At 63.9% G+C, this 22659-nt stretch overlaps 1 protein-coding gene across 1 annotated transcript in view; it reads right to left on the reverse strand.

Moving 5' to 3' along the window:
• PLCH2 (phospholipase C eta 2) overlaps window positions 1-9725 on the reverse strand; it is a 62830-nt gene extending 53105 nt beyond the window's left edge. The window contains exon 1 of the mRNA XM_088022644.1: window positions 9647-9725. Coding sequence (XP_087878770.1) covers window positions 9647-9725 — 79 coding nt within the window. The remainder of the gene's footprint in view (window positions 1-9646) is intronic.
• Window positions 9726-22659: the final 12934 nt, after the last annotated feature.

Genomic DNA, 22659 nt, shown 5'->3' on the forward strand with positions numbered 1-22659 from the left:
GCACGGCAGCATCCCAGCACGCCTTGGGGGTGCGGCCCAGAGAAGAAGGCTCAGGGACAGACAGAGACACAGAAACCAAGACAATGAAACAGAGAAACCCGCACACTCCTCCTGCTCAGAGCAAAACTGGGATATACAGATTGGAAACCACCAGGAAAGAAACCTGTCTTCTGAGCCAGAGACTCCAAACATCGTGAGAAGCAGAGGAGGGTGTCTGGGCAGGCGGGGCCCGGGGCCTCTGGGCTGGCCAGCCATGTGGACGGGGAGAGGCCGCCGTGCGGGGCGTGTGGTGTGTGCACGTGCCCACTGTGACCACCAGGTGCTCCGGGAGCAACTCCAGCAGCAGGGACAGCCTGCTCGCCCCCATAGCCCTCCTTCCCCCCCACTGAGCATTGCCCTGGCCCGTCTTCCTTTCCCACGTCTCGCAGACCCACTCTGGCCTCCGGCCTCCCCTACGCTGTGGAACACAGGCTTGACCAGGCTGTTCCTGGCTCCAAACCCTCAAGGACTCTACTCTCCTGTCAAGCAACATCAGGCCCTTGAGCCTGGTACCCAGGGGGCCCCACTGCCTGGTTTCCAGGGCCTGGAGCAAGGTGCCTCCTCCAGGAAGCCTTCCCTGCTTGCCTTGTCCCTCAAGCTCACCCCCTGTGAGACTGCAGCATCCCCAGTCTGAGCAGAGAATTTCACACACCATGTCACAAGGGGCTTGCCCTTGTTTTGAGTCTTGCTGCCTAGGAAGATCATGAGGGCCCTGCAGGCAGGGCACCACGTGCCCACCGCTCTCCCACACGCATGGGCTGGGCCCCGCTTCAGCGCAGCCTCAGCCATGTGTCCCCTCGGCCTTGGCGGAGAGGTGTCCAACCAGACTGACCAGCTGTGCCCCCAGTACACTGAGACTGTCCCCACGGGCGGTGCTGCCTCCAGGAGCAACGGGTGCCCAGTGAGAGCCCCGCGAGGACACACGGGCCCAGAGAGGCACGCGTGGAGGCAGCTGGCGGCACGGCAAGTGGGGGGGGGGGGCCGGGCGCGCACGCCGAATCAATACGCCTAATTGGGTAAATGTGCAATTCTCAACTGGCTAAATTTAGAAAGTGTGTGTTTCATTTTTCACCAGCATCTGGTCTTAAGACGTCCCGTTCTCGTCAGAACTCCAGACAGCGTGCAGGGATCAGGTGTCAGCTCGGCCCGCTCCTGCTTCCCACACACGGAGTCTGGAGCTGGGGGACAGCCCGGGGCCACGCCTGCCCAGCACTGGCATGAGTGCTGTGCCAGGCCTCTCCCACGGGCTCAGGAGGACACCTGTGCGGCCTGGCCCCCCGCACAAGCATTGTGCTGCGCCAAGGTGGTGCCCACCAGAGGAGGGGTGAGGACACTCTGGGAGGGCCATCTCTGATGAGCCAAAGGTCTCGAAGGCACTGCCAGCCCTCAGGGATCACTGACTCCCAATACCTTTTCTGAGAGGGGGAAACTGAGGCACGGGGAGAAGGCATCCGCCTCAGGCTCCTGGAGACCAGGTATCCTGCCCCCAAAGGGCCTCTGTCATTGGATGCGATGGGTGTTTCCATCTAACTCTGGTAGGTCAGGGGAGGGTCCATAAGCTGGGTCAGGGCAGGGTCAAGGCCACGTCTAATACAGCCGGCCATCCACAGGGCCGGAGTCGCAGCTCCTCCAGGCCAGCCCAGACCCCTGGGCAGGGCAGCGCAGCTCAGGAGGGTGGGGGTTAGAAAAGCTCCATGATGCCCTGGCCGCCCCAGGGCAAACCCACGGCAAGTTCCCCGTGGCAGGGGGGTGGGGAGGTGGGAGGTTGGTGTACAGAAGCACACAGTGGGCTGGGGGCTGGTCCCAGCCCAAGTGACCCCAGGCCGGGTGAGGAGAAAATGGGCCTGGCAGTCAGCAACATGTCTCCACGTGGACACGGAAGCCAGCGAGCTGGGAGGAGGTGCTGGTGGTGCCAGGGCTCAGGCCCCAGAGGGCAGCCAGGTGGGGGCTTTCCCCGCCAAGCCAGGGGGAGCTGGAGGTACCCTCTCGTCATCCCTGGGTGGAGGCTGACAGCCCCTCCCAGGCCTCCCCATGGGCACCCCAGCTCTGCTTCTGCCTTTGCCATGTGGCCTACAGGGGGTGCTGGGGGTAGCTCTGGGGAGAAGGGAAGGATGCAGGTGACAGGGAGGGAGAGAGGTGGGGGAGGGGAGTGTGTCTTGGGGAGGGGGGAGGGGGCAAGAAGGAGAGGGTGGCCAGGGCACAATGAGAGGCTTTCCCACAGACCCTTGATCCCTCAGCCACCCGGGGTGTCTGTGAGCGGGGGGCACTGGGCCCTGGCCCCCCTTCTCAGCCCTGAAGCAACGATGCCCCCCACACAACAGCCAGGCTGGTGGCTAGGCCTGCTCACTCACTCCTTCCTGTAACCTGCATGTCCCCAGGGCACCTAGCCGGGCAGCTAGGAATTCAGTGTGACCCCATCCCAAGCCCCCAGCCCTGGAGTAGGTCTCTGCCTACTGACCAGCATAAAACATGCACCCAAACTACTCCCCATGTAGTTTACAAAAACTATAATGGCTGCCCCTGGGTGGGCTCTTGGAGAGGGGCACAGCAGGAAGGGGCCTCAGGTGGGGGTGCCGAGCTTTACCCAGTGGGCGTGGGGTAAGCAGAGGGAGAGGGGCTGGTGAGGGAGGCAAGGGCCAGGTCCAGATCACTAAGGGTCTTAGAGATCAAAGCAAGGAGGTGTTCACAGGTCAGGTCTAGGAGATCACTGGGGTCTGTGGTTGCGGGCGGGGTGGGTGGGGTGGAAGTGGAAGGGGGGCTGCAGGAAGCAGGCAGTCTGGCTGCCGGGGCACCAGACACAGAGGTGGTCCGGACAGGGCATGGCTGTAAAGGTGGAGGGAGGTGAGGAGACTTGAACAGTGAGGAGCAGGGTCTGGGCTACAGGACCAGGGGGTGCTCTTGGCCGTGACAGGGAAGCTGGGAGGGGCAAGTCTGGGGTAGGGTTGTCAGTGCAGATAGGCTTGAGCGATTCAGGCAGAGCAGGCCTCAGGAGGTCCCAGGTGAGCTGGGGAAGGAGTGGGGGCAGGACACCATGAATGGGGGTGACCCCCAGGTGGGAGAGGCTGCTGGCCAGGCTCAGAGAAGAGCACCCCCGCCCCGCTGGGTGGAGTGCTGCCTGGCTGATGCTTATCTACTCTTTCCCGGCTGGCTGGAAAGACCCTTTCATCCCACGGGCCAGGTCTGGGCTCGCTGTTCCCTCGAGGCCTGTTCCAGGCACAGAGGCCTAGGCCAGCGCATGTCAGTGCCCGCCGTCTGCCCCCCCACGGGGCCGCCCTGCCCTCAGGGCTCTGGGCTCCAGGGTGAGTCCTGGGGGGTGGGGGACAGCGAAGCCTGAGCCCCACGGCCCCGCGGCACCTGGCAGCTGGTGACAGGGACAGGGAGGGGCTACTCCTCTGGCCCCGGGGCGGGGGGGGGAATGGCCCTCACCTTTCCTCCTCTGAGTCCTGCAGGCAGTAAATTCCACCCTGTGCTGGGCAGAGCAGGAGCCCCCAGGGTTGGGCAGGGCCAGAAGCCCAGCCTCCCTCTTGGAATCCGCGGGGCAGAGCCACCTGGCCCTCAAGCCCTACGGGGAGGACCTGCTCCCAACACCGCCCTCCCCAGGCGCCGCACACAGGGAGATCCTGCAACCCAAAGCACGGAGCCTGGTCAGGGGATGCCCTTCCCCAGTCCCTTCAGAGAGCATCCCCACCTTACGAGCACCTGCCCACCCTCCAGTCTCAGGGAAACCCAAAACACCTTCTGTTCAGCTTGATGCTGGCTGGGCTGGCTCCCTATGGCCCGCCAGGGTGGTCAAAGAGCCAGCCCCCAGCCCAGAGGAGTCCCAGGCCCAGAGCGTCAGGCCATGGGCTCCCCTGGCCTCACTGAGGAAATGCCGCAAAACCAGGTTTTCTCCCCGCAGGAAGCAACCCCCAGACCGCCCGCCACAGCACCCACCCAGCCTGGCCTATCCACCGGCCTCCAGACAACCTGTGGACCACCACCAGCTCCATCCCCTGCTTCTGACCAGTGACCCCTTCCCTCCTCCCTGATGCAGAGGCCCCCTCCCTGGCCTCGCCTGGGCCACTCGCTTCCCTGCAGACTGGGCCGGAAGGTCTCAGTCCATCTGGCTCCCCATCTGCCAGCAAAGTCAGGTCTCTGTCCCAGGGCCCAGCACGGCTCTGACGCACATCAGGCTCACGTCCATGGATAGCTGGGAGCCGCAAGCTCCATGCCCGTCAGAAGGAATCTCCCCTGTGCAGCCAGCTTTGGGCCACGGGAAAACACTTCTTCTGGGGGACCCCAGCCTGGAGGCTCAAGTCTCCCTGTGGTTCCAGGCACAGGGTGGATTCCTGCAGACATAACAGCTCACGGCTGCATTCACCCAACCTGGCCGGCCTCACGAGGACAAGAAGTGTCAGCCCACAGGGCGCCGGGAAGAGGGCCCGCACCCAGCAAGGTTCCGGGAACCTGTTCTAGGAAACCCAGAAGCCTGGTGTGTCTCTCCTTGCTGGGGGGAGAGACCCTTCCCACACTCCCCCCAAAACTGGCCACCTGATAGAACTGTGTCCACGCGAGTGAGCGGGCCCCAGAGGGAAGCAAACGCGCTCCGAGTCCTTTGCACCGGTCACTCCATCCCGCTGACTCAGGCGCAGGGCCTGACGCTACTTCCCCAGACCAGGCTGCTCTCTGGATACAAGACTGCCCCGGGGGAACATGTCCCTGCTGGGGGAGCGAAGGCAAAGGAGCGCTGTGGCCACTTCCCCACTCACGGGGTGCCCGAGGGGGAGTGCGTGCCCCGCCCCCGGGGTAAGGTCTGCTCCAGTGGCTGATTCTGGAAAGTCAGCAGTGAGGACACAGCCTTGTCTCCGGCCTCCCGCCTCCTGCCTGGCTGCTCAGGCAGGAGGCTGGAGGCGGGAGCTTCAAAGGGTTCTGTGCACACATCAGATGCCGCCGTGTGGAAGCCACGCGCCTCCAAGGACACAGCCAGGGGCACAGACCGGGCGACATTATCTGTGACTGCGAGTGCTTCCAGGTTTCCTAGACGCTCAGCGGCGGCCTCTGTGTCTCGTCCACCCGACTGTGAGGCAGCCGTGAAAACTGAGGCTCCAGAAGAAAATGCACAGGTTTGAAGGGAGTGCAGGCCGCGACCCAGCCCCAGGGGAGGGTTTGTCGGCCGGGCATGGGGCCTAGAGCACAGAGACCCGCACGCAGAGCCTCCCGGAAGGTGCTGGCGGTGGTGGCGGGTCCTGTCTCTTCTCCACATTCTCCCGGATTTTCCAAAGCACCTCCTCTGAGCAAGTTTTGCTTCTTGCTTTCATAGTCAGGAAAGAAAGAACTGCAAGCAAGACTACCAACCCAGAGCTGGTGGGAGGTCCCAGGGGGAGGCAGTGAATCTGAACACGCTTTGAAGGTCCGCACATCCTGCTCCTGCCTTGTGGACACACGCTTGCTTCCCCTCCTCCCCGCCTCCCGGCCCAGAGGCTGCAACCACCACCACCTCTCCAGCCCTGGCTCCGAAAGGACGCAGACCTGGACATAAGCTCCAGCCTCCCCGACCCGGGCACCTGCGGGGACAGGGAGACAGCAGCACTTGTCAGCTCCGAGCCCAGCTGTGCCTCAGCCAAGTACTGGGGACGCCCAGGGAGGGCCAGGGAGGACCACTGCTCCGGCTCCGGAAGACCGGCAGCTCCAGCCTGAGAGGCCTGGCCATCTCTGGTCCCTCGGCCAGTCGGGTCCAACGCCATGACCTTGTTCATCCCGCAGTGTCCTGACCCTCTTGCTGACCCTCCCCAGGCTGGACCGTCTCCCTGGAAATCTTGCTGTGTGAGCTTGAGTGAGTGACTGAAGTTATCTGAGCATCTCTGTGCTGCATTAGCAGCACAGCTCAGGGCTGGCCCAGGCCCCGGCCTCAGGCTGGACGGGGCACAGGGAAAGGAGGACCCCGCTCAGCTTGACGGCTCGGCATCCCGGGTGGGGCCGTGGAGTGGGGCGGCTCGCCCCGGCCTCCCCAGCTGTGAGCTCACGGGTGGCCTGACCACTGCCATGCCCGCAAAGCTCCGGCCGCTCCAGACGGCCCGTTCTCAGAGACGGCGGGCACGCACGGCCCCTATGGCCCGGGGCCGATCCTCCTGAGTTCTCCCACCGCAAGGCCCTCTGTGCGCTGGGGGGAGAAAGGAGGCCACTGCTTGGACCTCCCCCCCAAAAAGAGAAAGGACCTGCACGGCAGTCCCCTCCCCACCTGGCTGTAGGAGTGGCAGCCTCAGGGGCAGCCAGGTGGCTCAGCAACCCCCGGAAGCATCCAGGACGGCTCCTGGCTCCCAAGATGTCAGGTTCCCCGGGGTGTCCCCCCCCGCCCAGCTCCTTTAGAGAAGCCCTGCGCCAGTCTCCTTTGCACGCACGCCACCTGGGGGCCATGGGTGAACCTGGTGCCAGGCCCCTCACCTCCCAGAGGACAGACTCCAGCTTCCAAAGCCCTGGAGGGGATGACCGGTGGCCAGAGGAGAGCCACTCCTACTCCCCCCGCTGAGGAGTCCAGGGCCACGCCCCCACGCCCCCCCAACCCCGTCCGCTGTCCTACAGGGCATGCCCTTTGTGTCTGTCCAGCCCAACCCCGAAGGCCTGGCTCTAACCCTGCCCACCCGGCATCATGGCCCCAGAAGCATCAAGAGGTGGCCACCTGCAGAGCCTGGTGCATCTGCTGCCGGGACCAGGGAGGAGCCCAGACTGGGGAGCTCAGGTCTCCACCGCCCCCCAGAAGGGCCTCCTTCTGCAGGCCTCTCAGAGCCTGTGCCTGGCACCCCAGCCCTCAACACCCTCGTGTTCGGGCGTCAGAGAGTGGCTCATGGCAGTCTCCCCAACCCTTTGCCTGCGCGACAGGACCGAGTCGCTCGAATGGAAACCTGTGAGGACTGGGGTAAGCAAAGGGCCGTGGGGACGGCCACGTTCCAGACACTGTCCCACTGTCCTGGCCCTGGTCCTGGGCCCCTGAGCTCCACGCACCCAGCGCCAGCAGGAAGCGAGGTTCTCTCCCCCCGCCCAAGGGGCTGAGGCCACACTCACTTCCTCACCTGGAACTTGGGGCCTGCACCCCATCGCGGACATGTGGCTGGGGGTCCCAGTGGGGGTGGTACGGAGCAGGCTCCAGGTTATGGCGCTGCCTCCACACAGACCACCGACCCAGGTCCCGAAGCCCCAGAGGTCAGGGCCCCAGAGCAGACCCCAGTCACGTACCTCCTGGCACGGCTCTGAGCCTCACCCCCACACACCCACGGGGCCCCCACTTGGGACAGAGCTGGCAGCAGCCAGGGTAGGTGCTGTGGCTCCCAGGGACCCTGACATCAGTCAGTCCAAAGCCAGAGGGGCGTCCTGACTGCCAGGGAGACGGAACCTATAGCCACTGACTGTCCCCAAACAGCCTCCAGGGCATGCTGGCCGGCTCCACAGGCTCGGAGACCGTCTCCGGGGCCCCAGGGCCTCTCCTGCCCTCTTGGCTGGAAAACCTCCCTTTGCTCAGTGGTGCTGCCCCCGGGAGCCTCCCGGAAGGACCTCCAGGGCCAGACTGAGCACCCCTACCCCAGCCCTTGGCCCAGAACCAAACTTAGGGCCTGCCTCATCTGCATCAGCACCCACAAGCCAGGCTTGGAGGGGGGCACAGAGCACCAGCGGGGGACAGAAAGCATGAGGTGGACACACGGCCCGGGGACGGCAGTCTGAGGGTGGAGCCCGTTCCTCCCCCGTGGCCCCTGGCTCCCGCTGCTTCCCCCCAGGGCCCTGTCTGGGCTCTGCGGCCTCTGGTCCGGCTACTGCTCTCTCTGGGCGTCCACCCCAGACTGAGCCGAGCAGCAACCCCAGAGCCTGGGCAGGGGGCTGTGGGCCTCTGAGCAGACGTGTCCCCTCAGCAGAGGAGACCTGCTGGGGCATGTCTGGGGAATGTGGGAGAACAAGCCAGGTCCAGCCCCTCGGGGCGCAGGGGTGCACAGAGCACACACGCGGCCCACTCCACACACACACACACGTGCACAGACCCTCACAGAGTGCACGCCAATTCATGCCACGCACGCGGGCCCACGCGCGCTTCCACCACCGCTACCCTGAGGGCAAGCCCCTGAGCGAGCAGCAGAGAGCCTCAGGGAGAGCAGGTCCTCATGTGCAAATACGCGCACGTGAACGCACGCACACGCCCCACCTCCCTGAGGCCCGCAAAGCCCTGCTGGCTGGGCCTCACCCCGATGGCCCCCGCTTTTGGCTCCCCGCCCCCACCTCTGGGATTGCTGAGTCAGGGTCCCACCAGCTGCCTCGTCTGCCAAGGAGGAGCCAGAAGGAGCCGGGGCCGCCACACACAGGCTAGGCACTAGCAGGCCCCCAGGCTCCGAGCTCCAACTCCCGAGTCAGGACCCCAGCTGACAGGTAGCAGCTCCGCCCACCCTGAGGGGCCTGGGGGGCCTGAGGCCCAGGACTGGGGACAGATGCCCCCAGTGGCGCCAGCTCCGCCCCCCATGCCGGATACTCAGGACACAGCAGCCAACTGTCCTGGGGCCGAAGGGGAATAAACCCCTCACTTCTCAGAGAGCCTGGGCCCAGCCTGCAGGCTCACACCCAAGTGGTATGTAATTCTTCCACGTGGGCAGATCCTCTCTGGCAGGGCGCGGAGCAAATTATACAGCAGGAGAGACCCTGGAGCCCGTGTCTCCAGGCAAGCCTGTGCTGCTGGGGAGGGGCAGGCACCCACCCTGCCCTCGGGCAAGGGGCTCTCACACCTGGCCAGGCTCACCTGTACCCCTATACACCTGTGTGCTTCCAAATGTTGGAAGCAGAAATGCCGCAAACAAATATAAGGCGGTGGTTCCGTGGCCAGTTCACGTGGCAGGACCTTATCTAGCCAAGCGCCTAAGATGCAAGCACTTTACAGTGTGCATGTGATAGCGATAGATCTCTTCTGAAGCTGGGAGAGGAGACGGCATGCTCCAAACCAGCATTACCCTATTCCAGAGACCACAGAACTCACTGCCAACAGGCCACGGGAAGGGACAGAGAAGACAGGCCCAGAGATGCCAAGAGTCTCCCTGGGTTGCACAGCCCAGCTGTGCTGAGGACCCCTGAGCTGGCCCAGGATCCCAGGGGTCCGACTGAGATGGACAGAGCTGATGGGCGAGCTGGCAGCCCCAAAGCTGTCTTCCTAATAGGAAAGTCTGTTCCTTCTGCCACCCCTAGCCCTGGCCCTTGAGGGAGGACACACCCAGGGCTGCAGGGACTTGGGGAGTGACCTTGCTTGGGTCCCTGTCTCCCACCCCTTGCCCCAGCCCTGGAGGAAGCCTGCATGGCCTTTGCCTGAAGCTGTGGAGAGCCTCCCTTCGACACACTCGAGGGGCCACAGTTCCTGTTCAGCTAGAGGAAAGCCAGGGGACCTTGGGTGGGGCCACCTCAGCCCCCATCTTGGAAAAGGACCAGCAAAGACATGTCACCCTTGTGCACTGGGGACAGGGCCACACCGGCCGCTCTTGGCATCGCGTGCTGGGCCCCGCCCCCCACGGCAGCCCACCTGTTCCGGGGGGGCAGGCAGAGCTCCCTCTCCCAGGTGGGAGAGCTGGACTCAGGACCACATCCGTGCCCAACCAGAGGCCTCACTCACCCACAGGCAGAATATTGATGTTCAGGAAAGACTGTCCAATCCTCAGATTGGGCCCCGGGTCCTCTGGAGGGGGAACCATCACGGAGGGGTGGAGGGCTCTCGGCGGTGGGGGCAACAGGCGAGAGACGGGGCTGGCCTGGCTCACCAGCTGGGGCCAGCCACCTGCGGGAGGCCGGAAGAAGCAGCTCTGAGGTCCCTCTGCCCCGGGGCCCCCAGCGTCCCCCTCTGGAGTAGAAGCTGGACCTGTGGCTCATCACACACCTAGAGAGAGAGCAGGGCAGGGGGCGTGAGGCCTGGCCAGCCATGCAGGCCGACACCGGGGTGGGATTCCGGGGGGGGGGGGGGGGGGGGGCTGCTGTAGGGCAGCCCAGCTCACCACCCCTCAGAGATAAACAGCCCACCCAGGTGAGGGCTGGTCACCATAACAATGGCTCCATCACCAAAGTGTGACCTTTGCTCTGGGCTGGGACTTTTCCATAGCTCTAGGAAGTTCAAAGGCAAAGCAGGCATCGTTCTACAGAACTCAGCCTTCTGCTGTGAAGGAGGTGCTTGCCTGCTGTGGGCCACGGGGTGGGGGTGGGGAGCCCGGAGCCCAGGAGGAGCCCAGGAGCAGCCCGAGGAGACTGCCCCCTCGCCCTGTCCACAGCCCTCGGCTCCCACTGCACCGTCACCCCCAGCCCTGGGGCTCGGCCCTCTCAGCCCCCTGACGGTCTGTGCAGGGGATCGAGCCACTTTGTTCTCCAAACCCCTGACGACGGGGCCCCAGGCTCTGCCCGCTTCCCTGTGCTCCCCCCAGTCTCAGCCGCACCGGCCTCTGCTCAGCTTCCTCTCCTGCTTGGAGCCCCCACTCCGTCCATCCAGCCCCTCCTCACACCCCCGGCTGGCTCCTTCCAGGGACTTCCTCCTCCTGGGGACCAGAGACAGGCTGCAGAGGCCGGGGTGGGAGACCGGTGGACCCAGGACAGAGCTTCGGGGCCTAGCCCTGGGGTGGACGTCAGGAGGCCTGGGCCCTCCAGACACCCGGAGCCATGCTCTGCCCAAGTAGGAAGAATGACTGAAGGTGGGCAGGCCCAGGGTCCCCGCGGCAGGCCCCTCTCCCCAGGTCCCCATGGGTCAGCCTTACAGCATGACTTTCTTGAAGCCCAGGCCCCTGGGATGCCCTCCAATTTCCCAGGAGTCTGTCCCTCCCTCATCCTGGCACGCTCCAGCCCCCAGGCCTCCACCTAGCCTACTCCCTCCAGCAGACCTAGAACTTGCCGGCCAGGAGCTCTCTGGGGTCCCGTGCCTCAGAAGAGCATGGGGAGAGACCAGGCGGCCCAAAGGCCAGGGCACGCAGAACTCACGGGTCCCTTCCAGCCCCAGCCCGGCTCTGCCCGCTGCAGCCTTTCACAGGCCCACCCTCTGCTTCCGGTCAGCCCTCCGGACACCCCGGCTCCAGGCTCACCAGCAGGTGTGGGGTCTCCCGGCCCAGGTTCGCCCGAGGCGGCCGGATCGCTGCAGCCCCTCGGCCACGCAGCCCACGAGGCCAGGACAAGCTCCTGCCACCGTCCCAGCCAAGCTACTGCCGGGTTCCCGGGCAGGCACTGCGGCTTCCTGCCACAATAGCAGCCCAGGATCCGTGCCTGGACACGTCTATAGGCGCAGGCCGGGCGTGGGGCTCGGCGGGGCTGGCACAGTAGAACCTAATTAGGCAACAGCGCCACACCGCAAGCCAGGGCACGGCCGTTAAGGACCATGAGGTCAGCTGTTGGCATGAGCCCCGATGCACCTTGCCGTGTGAGCTGAGCCCCTCGCCACCAACCCCTGCCCCTCGAGCCATGCCAGGGCCCCTCGTGGTGCCCCTCACTTCCAGCCACGCTGGGCCCCCTACAGTCTAGGGGGCCCGCAGCAGAGTCAGCAGCCTTGTAGGGTGGGGGCTGTGGGTAGGAGGGGCTGCCCCAACGGAGCCTGCTTCTCCTTGCAGGGCCCCAGGTGGGGAGGGGGCACCTCCTGTCTCAGGTGTTCAGCCTCTGCTCAGACATGCACCCAGATGCCAACATTAAGTCCTGGGAACTAGCCACAGGTGACCACTCATGGATGATGGATGACACTGTTCAGTGCCAGGTTGGGTGAGGCGGTGGGGCCAGGGCAGAGAGGCCCACTCGACCCCTGCCCCCAGGGCCAGTCTGTTTAATCAGGGCATACAGCCCCACCCCACCCCTACCATCGGGCATCAGCAAGTCTGCCTCTCCCCTGGCATCTGCTGGCTGGGAACGACCCCCGGGGGTGGGGGTGGGGGAACAGGCAGGACACATGTGTACAGCTTGGGACCCAGCCGCTCTGCTCCAGAGGGAACACCTCCCAGGCCCCCAGGGGCACGGGAAGATGCTTGCAGCAGCCCCGTCCGGAGGGGGACCCACAAGAGGAACAACACACCGCGTGAGAACCGCAGGAACAAGAAGCATCCGGAGAGCACAGACTTGAGCCAAGGAAGCAGAGACCAGAGTGGGGCACTGCTTCCCAAAGAGTGGCCCGCAGGGAACCCCGGGGGTCCCCAGAACCCCCAGAACGGGGCACGCAGTCTGCTCCATTTGCACAATCATCCTCCTCGTCCCTGTGTCGACTTTAGCACAATGGCAGATAATGGTGCACGTGGACCAGGCCGCGGCTCCGAGGGCACTGGGTCACCCCTTCGGCCACCTCTGTCACCACGTGCTCAGATTTATGGAGAAGGCCGCTGCCCTGGGAACTGGCGAAAGATGAACTGTATCAAACCTCAGCTCTTCCCAGCATCCTGTGTGCTCCGGGAGGAGGCGCTCGGGGGCCGCGGGGCACGCGGAGCGGCGTTGGCTGGGAAGGGCGGCTTGGGCGCACCCAACATCTGGCAGCTGTTCTCTCAGAACCCAACAAGCAAGCCCGCCACCGAAAAAGCCAAGCGATAGGTTCTGTTGCCAATGCTGACGTTCAAGCTGAAGTAGAAATGAGCATCTGGGGAACACGTAGCCACAGCACTGCAGGCCTGACGGCTTCCAAGTGTTTGAAGGGTTTTCCTCACGACAGCGCGGCGATGAGAGAATCTGATGCGTCAGCGCGCGGGACCTCTGCCCCAGCCCCCGGCTGGGGGGTTTCCAGAACCGTGCCGGGGAGAGAGAGCCACGCACAGGGAAACACGGACCGTCGGGGCCGAGGAGGCAGAACCCCACGTGGCCGCCGCCCCGGCTCCACTCTCGCCCACAACCCCTGCTGCCCCAGGGCTTGGCTGTGGCAGTGGCGAGGACCACGTGTTCTATGCGGGGGGCGGGGGGAGCTCCTTCACATGCGTTCCCCCCCCCCCCGCAACAGCAGGTGCAGTGGCCAGGGTGCAGCAGCTGATCCAGAGTCCGGCCCCTTCCTCCTGCCCGGCACCTTGGACACCTGCAACAGTGGAAAGCAATACCACCCTTCTCAATGGATTTCGTTTTGGGGGGAAAAATGTTATTTTTCATAAAATGTTATTTATATGAATGTAAATGGGTGCAGCCACTGTGGAAAATAGCATAGAAGTCCCTCAAAAGTTATGAATAGAAATACCCTATGAGCCAGGGACTCCACTTCTAAGTATTTACCCAAAGGTACAAAAACACTAATTTGAAAAGATGTAAGCACCCGTTATGTTTACTGCAGCATTATTTACAGTAACCAAGATGCGGAAGCAACCCAGGTATCCCTCGACAGATAAAGACGTGGTCTGTACGCAATGGAATATTACTCAGCCGTCAACAAGAATGAGATCTTGCCATTTGCAACGACGTGGACGGAACTAGAGGGTATTATGCTAAGCGAAATAAGTCAGTCACAAAAGACAAATAGCACATGATTTCATACATATGTGGAACCTAAACAACAAAGCAAACGAACAAAGACACAGACTCTTAAATACAGAGAACACACTGGTGGTTTCCTGAGGGGAGGCAGGTGGGGGGTGGAGAGGACAGTGTGGGGAATGCAGTCAGCAAGATGGAATAAGGTCATCATGCTGAGCGCAGCGTGACGGACGCACAGGACTGCCGAGTCACCGCCTTGTGCACCTGAAACCAACACAACACCGCACTCCACTCCACCTCAACAAAAACCGAAAAACATTCTTTGTATTAACGTGTAATCAGTTGATTGTTATTCAGGAAAACTGCATCAACAGAATTTTTTTAGGTGGTGTCTAGTTTCCATATCTAGTGTAGTAAATATCAGATAATAATAATAACAGGAATGTACTGGTCGAGATTTACCAACCAGCTCCTCGGGGTTAGAAGTCTTGATGGGTGCCATTTGCCAATTTCTACGAAAATATGCCCGTGGCAGCCAATTTCCAGCTGTGCGGAAACGCGGTCACATCCCCTCCCCCAGGGACGTCCACCGGGCAGATGGCACGGACTCGGCTGCATCAAGATAAGGGCGCAGATAACAGCAAGATATGACTAATCAGGAGGCGCGAAGCGTGACTGTTCATTACCTTGCCTTTTTTTAATAATTTACATGTTTTACATAATTTAATTAGTTTAATTTGATTTTAATAACGGCCGTGTGTCACAACCAGCTCTCAGAATTCCTGGACACCTCACAGCCGGCTCGCAAGCCCGTGCACGTGGCTCAGTCACCGCTGCACAAAACACTTCGGGGTCCCCAGAAATTGCTCAGGTTGGAAACGGGTCTAGAGACCACCTTGTACTCTGCTAATACTGAGTTTTTAAAATTGCAGCAAGGGCGCCTGGGTGGCTCAGTTGGTTAAGCGACTGCCTTCGGCTCAGGTCATGATCCTGGGGTCCCGGAATTGAGTCCCGCATCGGGCTCCCTGCTCAGCAGGGAGTCTGCTTCTCCCTCTGATCCTCTTCCCTCTCATGCTATCTCTCATTCTCTCCCTCTCAAATAAATAAAATCTTTAAAAAAATAAAATAAAATAAAATAAAATTGCAGCAAAAAAACACTATCCATACTGAGAAGTACCAACAAAAGATGTACCCTGAACACCATCCTTTGCAAGAGTAGCCCCTGCGGCTCTCTGTGCTTGAGGACTCCTGAGGAAGTGGGGGCTCTCACAGTCAGAACGCAGGTCGAAACCACAGCCTGGAAGCTTCTCTCTGAGCCTTGGTTTCCTCGCCCATCAAGCAGCGTGCTGAGCGCCCCTCCCCCGCAGGAGGCAGCGGGCGCCGGTGTCCACCCGCCCCGGGGGTCCGGAGAAGCCCACCCTGGCAGGCAGGCACAGGCCCCTCCCAGTCTTCACGCCCTGGGACGCCCGCACGTGGGGACACTTCCCCGTGCTTGTAGCGGGGGGCACAACCCACGGAGGGAGGGCCCAAATAACTGAGTTTCCACCCCACAAAGGAGACGGGCCTGGGAAGCCCCCACACCCCACCAGCAGACCGGAGCCCCCTGCCCCTGCCTGAACCCCATCTTCTCCACTCCAGAGTGCCACTTGGGGCCCAACACCAGCTCCGGGTGGGGACGTAGGGGGTTCTCTACCCCACAGCACGTGGGGTAAAAATGGAATCCTACAGCGCAGGGTCCCCATGAGGGACAGCAGAGACTCTGCCTCGAATGTCTCCATCCAACAGCTCCCCGCAGCCCAGATGAGATGCTGAGTCTTTGGGGTGGAGGCCGGAGTCTGCTGACAGCGAGAGGTAAGTCGAGGCTTGGGGCAGGAGGAGGGAGGAGGAGGCGCAGGGCAGGTCCCCCATGTCCCTGTGTCCTTAACCCAGCACGCACTGGGCTCCTGACCAATGACCAGAGACCCTGAGGCAGCCCTGTACCCACCAGCCAAGCTGCCACAAAGGGGCTCAGAGGGGCCCAGGGGCCGGCCACACCCAGGCTTCGGCTGTGAGAAGGACCCTCTGCAGGAGGGGACACTTCAGGTAGAAGGGGGACGGTGTGAGGAGGCTCTGCAGCAGGAAGGGCCCCCTGATCCATGGACCCAGGGCGGCTGTGGAGCCCCAGGTCCCAGTGTGGACTGAACTGGGATGGAAGCCCCCGGCGTCCTCCAAGGATTAGCCTGAAGGAGCTCACTTCTCAGCTGACAGGCACCTCCACAGCTGGGGGGCACCTGTCCCTGCTCCGTCACTCTCCTCACACCCCCCAGGGAGGCAGGCCGTGGCTTCCCACATCCCACCGCTGGGGGGGCACAAATCAGAAGTCTCCCCGTGGACGTCCACCGTGACTGCGCCACACGGGCCCACCAACAGCACACCCAGGACCAGCCACGACCTGGGGTGGCCGGCTGGGCAGGCGCGTGGAAGCGGGCAGCCGGAGCAGACTGCAAGGGAGACCAGGGGGGTCCCACGGGTCCTAGGGGGAGGAGGGCCGCTGAGGACCACAGGCCTGGGAGGCCTGGGCAGGGGGGTGCCGTGACCCCTAAAAGAGCAGTTCTGGGTGGGGGTGGAGAGGAGAGGAAGCGGGGTAGGAAGCTTATCCTCTTGAGAAGTGTTGTGCTCCAGGGTGGGTGCACGGCTGGGGGTGGGGAGAGAGGACTGGTGGTTGGAGCCACCACTGAGGGACGGGGAGCAGGCACGGGGGGGCCTTGGACAGTAAGGACGCCAGCACCACAGGGGTGTCAGGCCCAGGGTGGGGGTGCAGGGGAGCCGGGGGCCATGACACATGGAGGCCTAGGTAAGACCGAGTTGGGAAGAACAGGGCTTGGGGGGCTTCCCGCCCGGGAGAGGGGGTGGCCGGGACAGGCCATGGGCACAGGACCAGCTGTGATTAAAAAAAAAAAGGCAGTCAGACATTACTCACCCCGTTTTGCACCGGGGCGGGGGGGAAACAGGCTCCAGGCGGGGAAGTGCCCCACCAGAGGTGGGGGCCCCCTCGGCCGTCCTTGTCCTGCCTCGTGCTCTGTGCTCCCCTCTGGTGCCTGTTGTCAAGGCGCTGGGGGCTTGCCCAAGGCTTCCGGCACTGCCCACAGGGCTCCCCCCAGGGCGCCTGCCCAGCCAGGGACCCAGGCCCAGCACCCAGGCGTGTGGCGTCTGGACACACACACACAACCTGGGGACAGGGCCGGAAGCCTGCACCCTCTCTCGTGGTCTGCGGGCCTATCCTCCACCCCAGCCCCCTCCCAGAATCCAAGGCCTCAGGGAATAAGGACAAAACGCTACCACCTTATTAAAGCTGGTGTGTCTGGAGCCCACTGGCCTGGCCTCCCCTGAATGCCTCCTCCAGCTGCCCAAGCCCAAGGATGAGCTCCCCTCCCCTGCCCTGGTGCTCCTGGGCAGGCGCCCAGGGCTAAGCAAGGCTGGAGGATTGCACACGTGTCCACCTGCTACCCACACACCTGTGGCGGGCCCGGGGACACAGCTGCGCTATCCAGCAGGCACAAGAGGGCAGCTGGGCTGCCGTCCCCAGCAGAGACTCCTAAAGTCCTGCCTCACCTGATGGCACCCCAGGGGCCGGGGAAGGTTGCAAGGACCCTGCCAGCCTCTAGCCCAGGAGCGGCTTGTTTGGGGGCACCCCTTCCTGCCTTCGGCACTGAAATGAGAGCTCGTTCGTTCCCTTCTCTGCCAGTTCAGGAGAACTTCCGAAGCCCCTCATGGAATCAGGGACACGGCAGTGACCCGTCAGAAGTGCCACACTTATGTGGCTCACATTTTCAGGAAGCAGGCAGCAGACCACTACCCAGATCATAAAGGACTATGGAGGGGGCTCACGCCTGCGAAGGCATGTGGAGTGGGGGAGCAGACTGGAGGGACAGTCCTGGACAAGGCGGTACCTGAAGGTATGCTCACGGGCGGGGGCAGCGTTCACCTAACAGGGCACCTGTGCTCCTGCGTCCCTGCTTTTCAAGGTGCCCATAATATCCATGGGGCCTCCAGTGCCAAGGTCAGACCTAGAACTCTGCCCTCCAGGCACTGGGGAGACTCTGAAGGTTCGCTGCTGCAGGGGGTGGTGAGGCAGGGACCAGGTGCTGACCTGTAAGGGTGTTCAGCCCCACCACACGCCCAGAGCCACCAAATCCAGCTGGTCCCCCCTCGGCCCTGGCTTTTGGTGACACGTGTGGTAGGTCACACCTGTTTGTCAGTTTATAGCCAATAATCGGGCCACCACAAGGAGTGTGCGGGGAGGCGGGGAGTGTACCAAGAGCCTTTTGCTAGAGACCTCAGCCCCTGCCCACTGGGCTCTCTACTCACAGGAGAACCCCAGGCACACTCAGGCCACCCCCGGGCTGCACTCGGGCATCTCCGCTGGGCAGGAGCATCTGTCCCGCATGCGCACGAGGCCCCACAGGCCTTGTCACTTCCAGACTCTCACCTTTGAGACCGGGAAGGCCACAGGCTTTCCAGAGCCTCAGTTCTTCAACTCTGAAGCTAAGATACCCCATCCGCCTCTTTCTGGCTCACCGGAGTGCACCCCGAGCTGGGCCAGGGGAGCGGGGAGGAGCTGTTGCCCTTGGCCGCTGCTGACGTCTGTGGTTTGGAGATGGCAAACCCCACGTTCAGAAACCAACCGATGCAGCACTGAAGCTGAGCGCAGTGCTCCCAGAGCCCTGACCTGGAAGAGACACGGGCAGGAGGGGCCGCGGCCCTGGGTCCCCTGCAGGCACCCGTCCATGCAGTCCCTCCCCTACCACAGGGGGGAGCCCCTGCTGCAGGCCAGCACCTGCGCAGGGGACAGAGCAGGGAGCCGGTCCGGAGCGCCCCCAGACCGACCCCCCCCAGCACCGGCACCGACACCGAGTCCACAGACAAACCCCTGCTCTGCCGAGGGAGGCTTTTACCCCCTGCTGCCCCCTGAGTGACCCCAAGCCACTCAGCCCCCCAGGGCCCAGGCCGGCCAGCACCGTGCACACACGCCCTGCAGCTCCCAGAGCCCTGGGAGGTGAGCACCTCTACTGCCTCCCTGGGCAGAAGAGGAAACCGAGGCCCAGGAAAGGTGGGGACCTGCCAGGGGTCGCACCACTGTGCAGACGTGGCAGCCCCGCCCCCCGCCCCCCACGATGAAGAGGCTGCTCCGAGGACAGAGGACAGTGACCCCCCGGGAGAGTGTCTCCAAGGAGCCTCCAGCACTCAGTCCCTCGAAAGTGGCCACCTGCCCACAGCCCCACCCGGGACATGGCCCCAGGACAGGGCCTGACCTCCCAGGACCCCGGGATGGAGGCCCCGCCCCTGGCTGGAGGGAGGGGAGTGCGTGGGTGACCGGTGCCACTCCCAGCACCCTGCCCGGCCCGTGGCCTCCCTGAGGCTTCCCTGTCAGGCTCTCCATGGTCCATGGGTCCTCACTCTTCTGGGCACCCCACCCTGCAGGGGCCTGGCCTTCCCCCCCACACACACTTTCTTTCTCCCTCCAGCCCCACAGGAGGCCGAGAGGATGACCCGTCATCTCTGGTCTGGAGAGAGTCCTCCCTCTCCTTCTGCCAGTGCAAAGCCTCCTTGTCCAGGAAGCCCTCCTGAATTGTCTCTTCCTTGGGCCCTCAGTGTCTTATACCAACCAGCTCAGCCCAGGATGATGGCCGCACCGACGTGGAGACCCCATCCCCACCCAGCAACAGGCAAAACCATTAGGGTACAGATGTGGGACCAGACAGAGCTGGGATTCACCTGGTGCCGGCTTTAACCAAAGGACAGCCTCTCTGAGCTCTGCCACATTCCTTCCTCAGCCCCCAAGTTCGGATTCCTGTCCTGGCTCCTGTGAACCCTGACTTTGGCCCCGAGCCCCAGAGCACCAGGTTGGCTCTGCTCCCGCCAGACACACAGTTCTGCCAAGAAAATCTTATCCCTGACCACCACAAGGACACACTGGTCCCCAGCCACCCACCCGCGCCCCGGAATCACTGACATCACCTCCCAGACAAGCCCAAGCCCCAAGCCCAGGCTCCGCACTCTGGCCCCTTGTCCTGACCCCACCTAACGAGCCCCCCGACTGGGCACTGTATGGGACCACCCCTCGGCTCAGGAGGCCTCTGCACAGGGGCCTGGCGGGAGTCCCAGCGTTGCACAGCCCTGGCTCTTTCTGGAGGTACTGCCCTCCCCTCCCCTCGCAGGCTGCCCCCACCCCTGCCCACCCCATGGCCACTGCACACCCATGCCAGCCGGTGGAGTGAGGTTCATTCCTGGGCTGCCAAGCCCTCTGGGAAGCCACGGGGTGGAGGAACCTGTTCTCCGGGTTCCAGAAGATGCTCCCCTCAGAAGGCCACAGTGCCCTCCTCGGCTCTGCCCCCCAGGGCGCCTGCCCAGTCAGGGACCCAGGCCCAGCACCCAGGCGTGTGGCGTCTGGACACACACACAGCCTTCTCCAGCGTCCTGTGTCCCCCAACCTCCTGCCCCCTGGGTTGACATCTCTGCCTGGGAACCCCCACTCCCAGTCCCAGGACAGGGGTGCACCCCACCGGGCACCTCACGGGGGGACCCTGAGCCCTGGGGACTGGAGGAGGGAGTCACATGCTGAGACCACCTTAGTGAGAACGGGGGCAACAAGCTGACCCACACGGTTTCTCCCTCTCTCCCCCGGCACTGTTTTCCTGAGCACCTATGTGTGCCAGGCCACCGGAGCAGGAAGGCTATGCCAGGTGAAGCCGGCCTCCCCGGTGAAGCAGAGGGACACACACAAGCTGTCCAGCTGACCACTGGCTGGCCCACTAGGCCGCTGGGTGGTGCTGGGTGGAGGTGGGAGACGAGGTATGCAGCAGGGCTCAGTGAGGGGCCAGAGCAGGCCTCCCGGAGGAGAGACATGGGACACTGCGGGCTGAGAGTCACGCTCCTGCTCCAAGGGTGGCCTGTGACCCAGGCTCCTGATAAACACCAGCTGATTCTATCAGCGTTCCCATTTCACAGAGCAGAGACAGAGGTCTGGGGGTTAAGGCAGAACATACGTGAGAGCTCTCTGTAAGGGACCAAGGGCCTGTTGCGGTCACAGCTGGTAGGGTCAGAGACCAGCCCGGCAGTGTTCCTGGTCAGCGTGGCCAATGGCTCAGGACGCAGCACACGCAGTTTCAAAATGGAGCAACCCCCACCGCAGGCCCAGCCTGAGGACGGCGGCCCCACACCAGGGCTGGACTCCAGCCGGCCACCTCAAGCCCGGCGCAGGTCCACACGGCTCTCTACCTTCCTGCCAGAGCAGATCAGAGTCAGTCTGCTACCTCTCTGAATTCTGATCCATATTCACTCTTTGGGGTGAAACTCACTCCCTAATCCCCTAAAATTCTACCACTGACCTGGTGGAGCAGATGGGCCAATGGCGCCACCTGCTGGCCGCTGTGCAATCTGACTCCAACCCCAAGTCCTCTTAGTGAGGACCCGGTGCAGCGCCTGGGGTTGAAAACTGAGACTGAATCCGGGGGGACCTACGTCCCACCTGCCCAGAACAACACACACTTGGTCACATCGTTTCGGGCCTTGCCCTGCCCGGGCGTGAGGCTGAGCAGCAGAGCTGCCTGGAAGGAGCAGTCCTGAGCAGGACCCACTGGTGGGTAGGACCGGCCAGTGAGGGAAGGAAACCTCCATCAAAGCCAGCTGGGTGCCGGTGGACACAGAGTCTGTCTGTGCAAACCCACGGGCCAGGGCGTCTTTGGGACCAGGAAGGAGCTGAGTGTTGCAGACTGGTAGACGCAGTTGGTCAGAAATTTGTGAAGGCCTCCGGGTCTTCCCCCTCCCCCCTCTCCTGCTGAAGGGTCTACCCTGGGCTGCCCACTGAAGCTTCAGGCAGCCTCTGTCTCCAGGAAACAGGGGCAGGGGCGGGGGCTTGGCTCCAAAAGGGCAAGGGGGCTCCAGGAGCAGGAGGGACTATGGGAACCAGCCAGGCTGTTGCAGCCCCTCTAAGAGGGGCCTGCCCACAGCCCGAGGGACCGATCAGTTCTGGGCCAGTCTCCGCAGCCACGCCACAGCTTGGCTGCTTGTCAGTGGGCTGTGTTCCTGCAGAGGAGAGTAGCGGTGAGGCCAAGCGCTGCAGCCTGTCCCGCCCTATATGCCCTCCTGGGCAAGGTCAGCGCAGGCTCAGGGGCTCCGCAGCCCTGTAGTAACGAAAGGACAAGGGCTTCTCCTCCCCAGCCAGCCAGGCCTGGTGCCACTCAGGTCGGTCTGGGGCACCCCTGCCCTCCCTCGGCCAGGCAGCAGGTGGGGCACAGATGCGCAGCGGGTCCCCACCCCTCCTCCCACCTCCCTGTCCCCTGCCCCCCCCCCACGCAGCTCAAGTCCAGCTGTGGCCTGTGGCTGGACACTTGGGCTCTCCCAGCGCTCGCCCTCTGCTGTGTGGCCTCCCTTGGCCCCTCCTCTGAGCAGGGCGGCTACGAGCCGTCAAGGTCGGGACTTGCGGAGCCCCGCGCCGGGCAGCCCGCTGGATGAGGGGCGGCGCCTGTCTTATCGTCGTCACCGTGGATCCCCGATCCCTGCTCACCACGAACCCGCCACATCAGCTCTCGGAGCCGGAAACCCCATCACTTCCCGCCCGGCCCACTCCCACACCCCCGAGGCCCGGCCCCGCCCCTGGACCCTCGCGGACCCGCCCCTGGACGCTCCCCTGGGCCCGCCCCCGGCCCCGGGGGCCCTACCGGTGCTCACTTCGCCCCTCACCCCTGCGGCCCCGCCCCCGGGTCCTCCTGTCGCGGCCCCGGCCCCGCCCCCGGGCCCGGCCCCAGCCCCTGCCCGCGTTCACGTCGCCCCCCGCCCCTCGCGGCCCCGCCCCTGGCCCCGCCCCCGGCCCGCACGGCTCCTTCTTCGACCCCGGGCCCTGCCCCTGTTCACGTCGCCCCCGCCCCCCTCGGCCCCGCCCCCGGACCCCGCCCCCGGACCCCGCCCCTGCCGGTGTTCACGTCGCCCCCCGCCCCTCTCGGCCCCGCCCCCGGACCCCGCCCCCGGACCCCGCCCCTGCGGGTGTTCACGTCGCCCCCCGCCCCTCTCGGCCCCACCCTCGGTCCCGGCTCCGGCCCCCGCCCGCGTTCACGTCGCCCCCTCAGCGCCTGCACAGCTCCGCCCCGCGTGGGCACCCGTCAGCCCCGCCCCCGCGGAGGACGCACAAGGTCTGAGCCGCGCGCTGGCGTCATCAGGCGCCGCCTGCGTGGGCGTGGCCAGCTGGGTCCCCGG

The sequence above is a fragment of the Eumetopias jubatus genome, unplaced genomic scaffold (genome assembly GCF_037043125.1).
Source record: "Eumetopias jubatus isolate StellerSeaLion01/CBP00866 unplaced genomic scaffold, mEumJub1_p1.0 scaffold_4, whole genome shotgun sequence".
In the NCBI taxonomy this organism is placed as follows: Eukaryota; Metazoa; Chordata; class Mammalia; order Carnivora; family Otariidae; genus Eumetopias; species Eumetopias jubatus.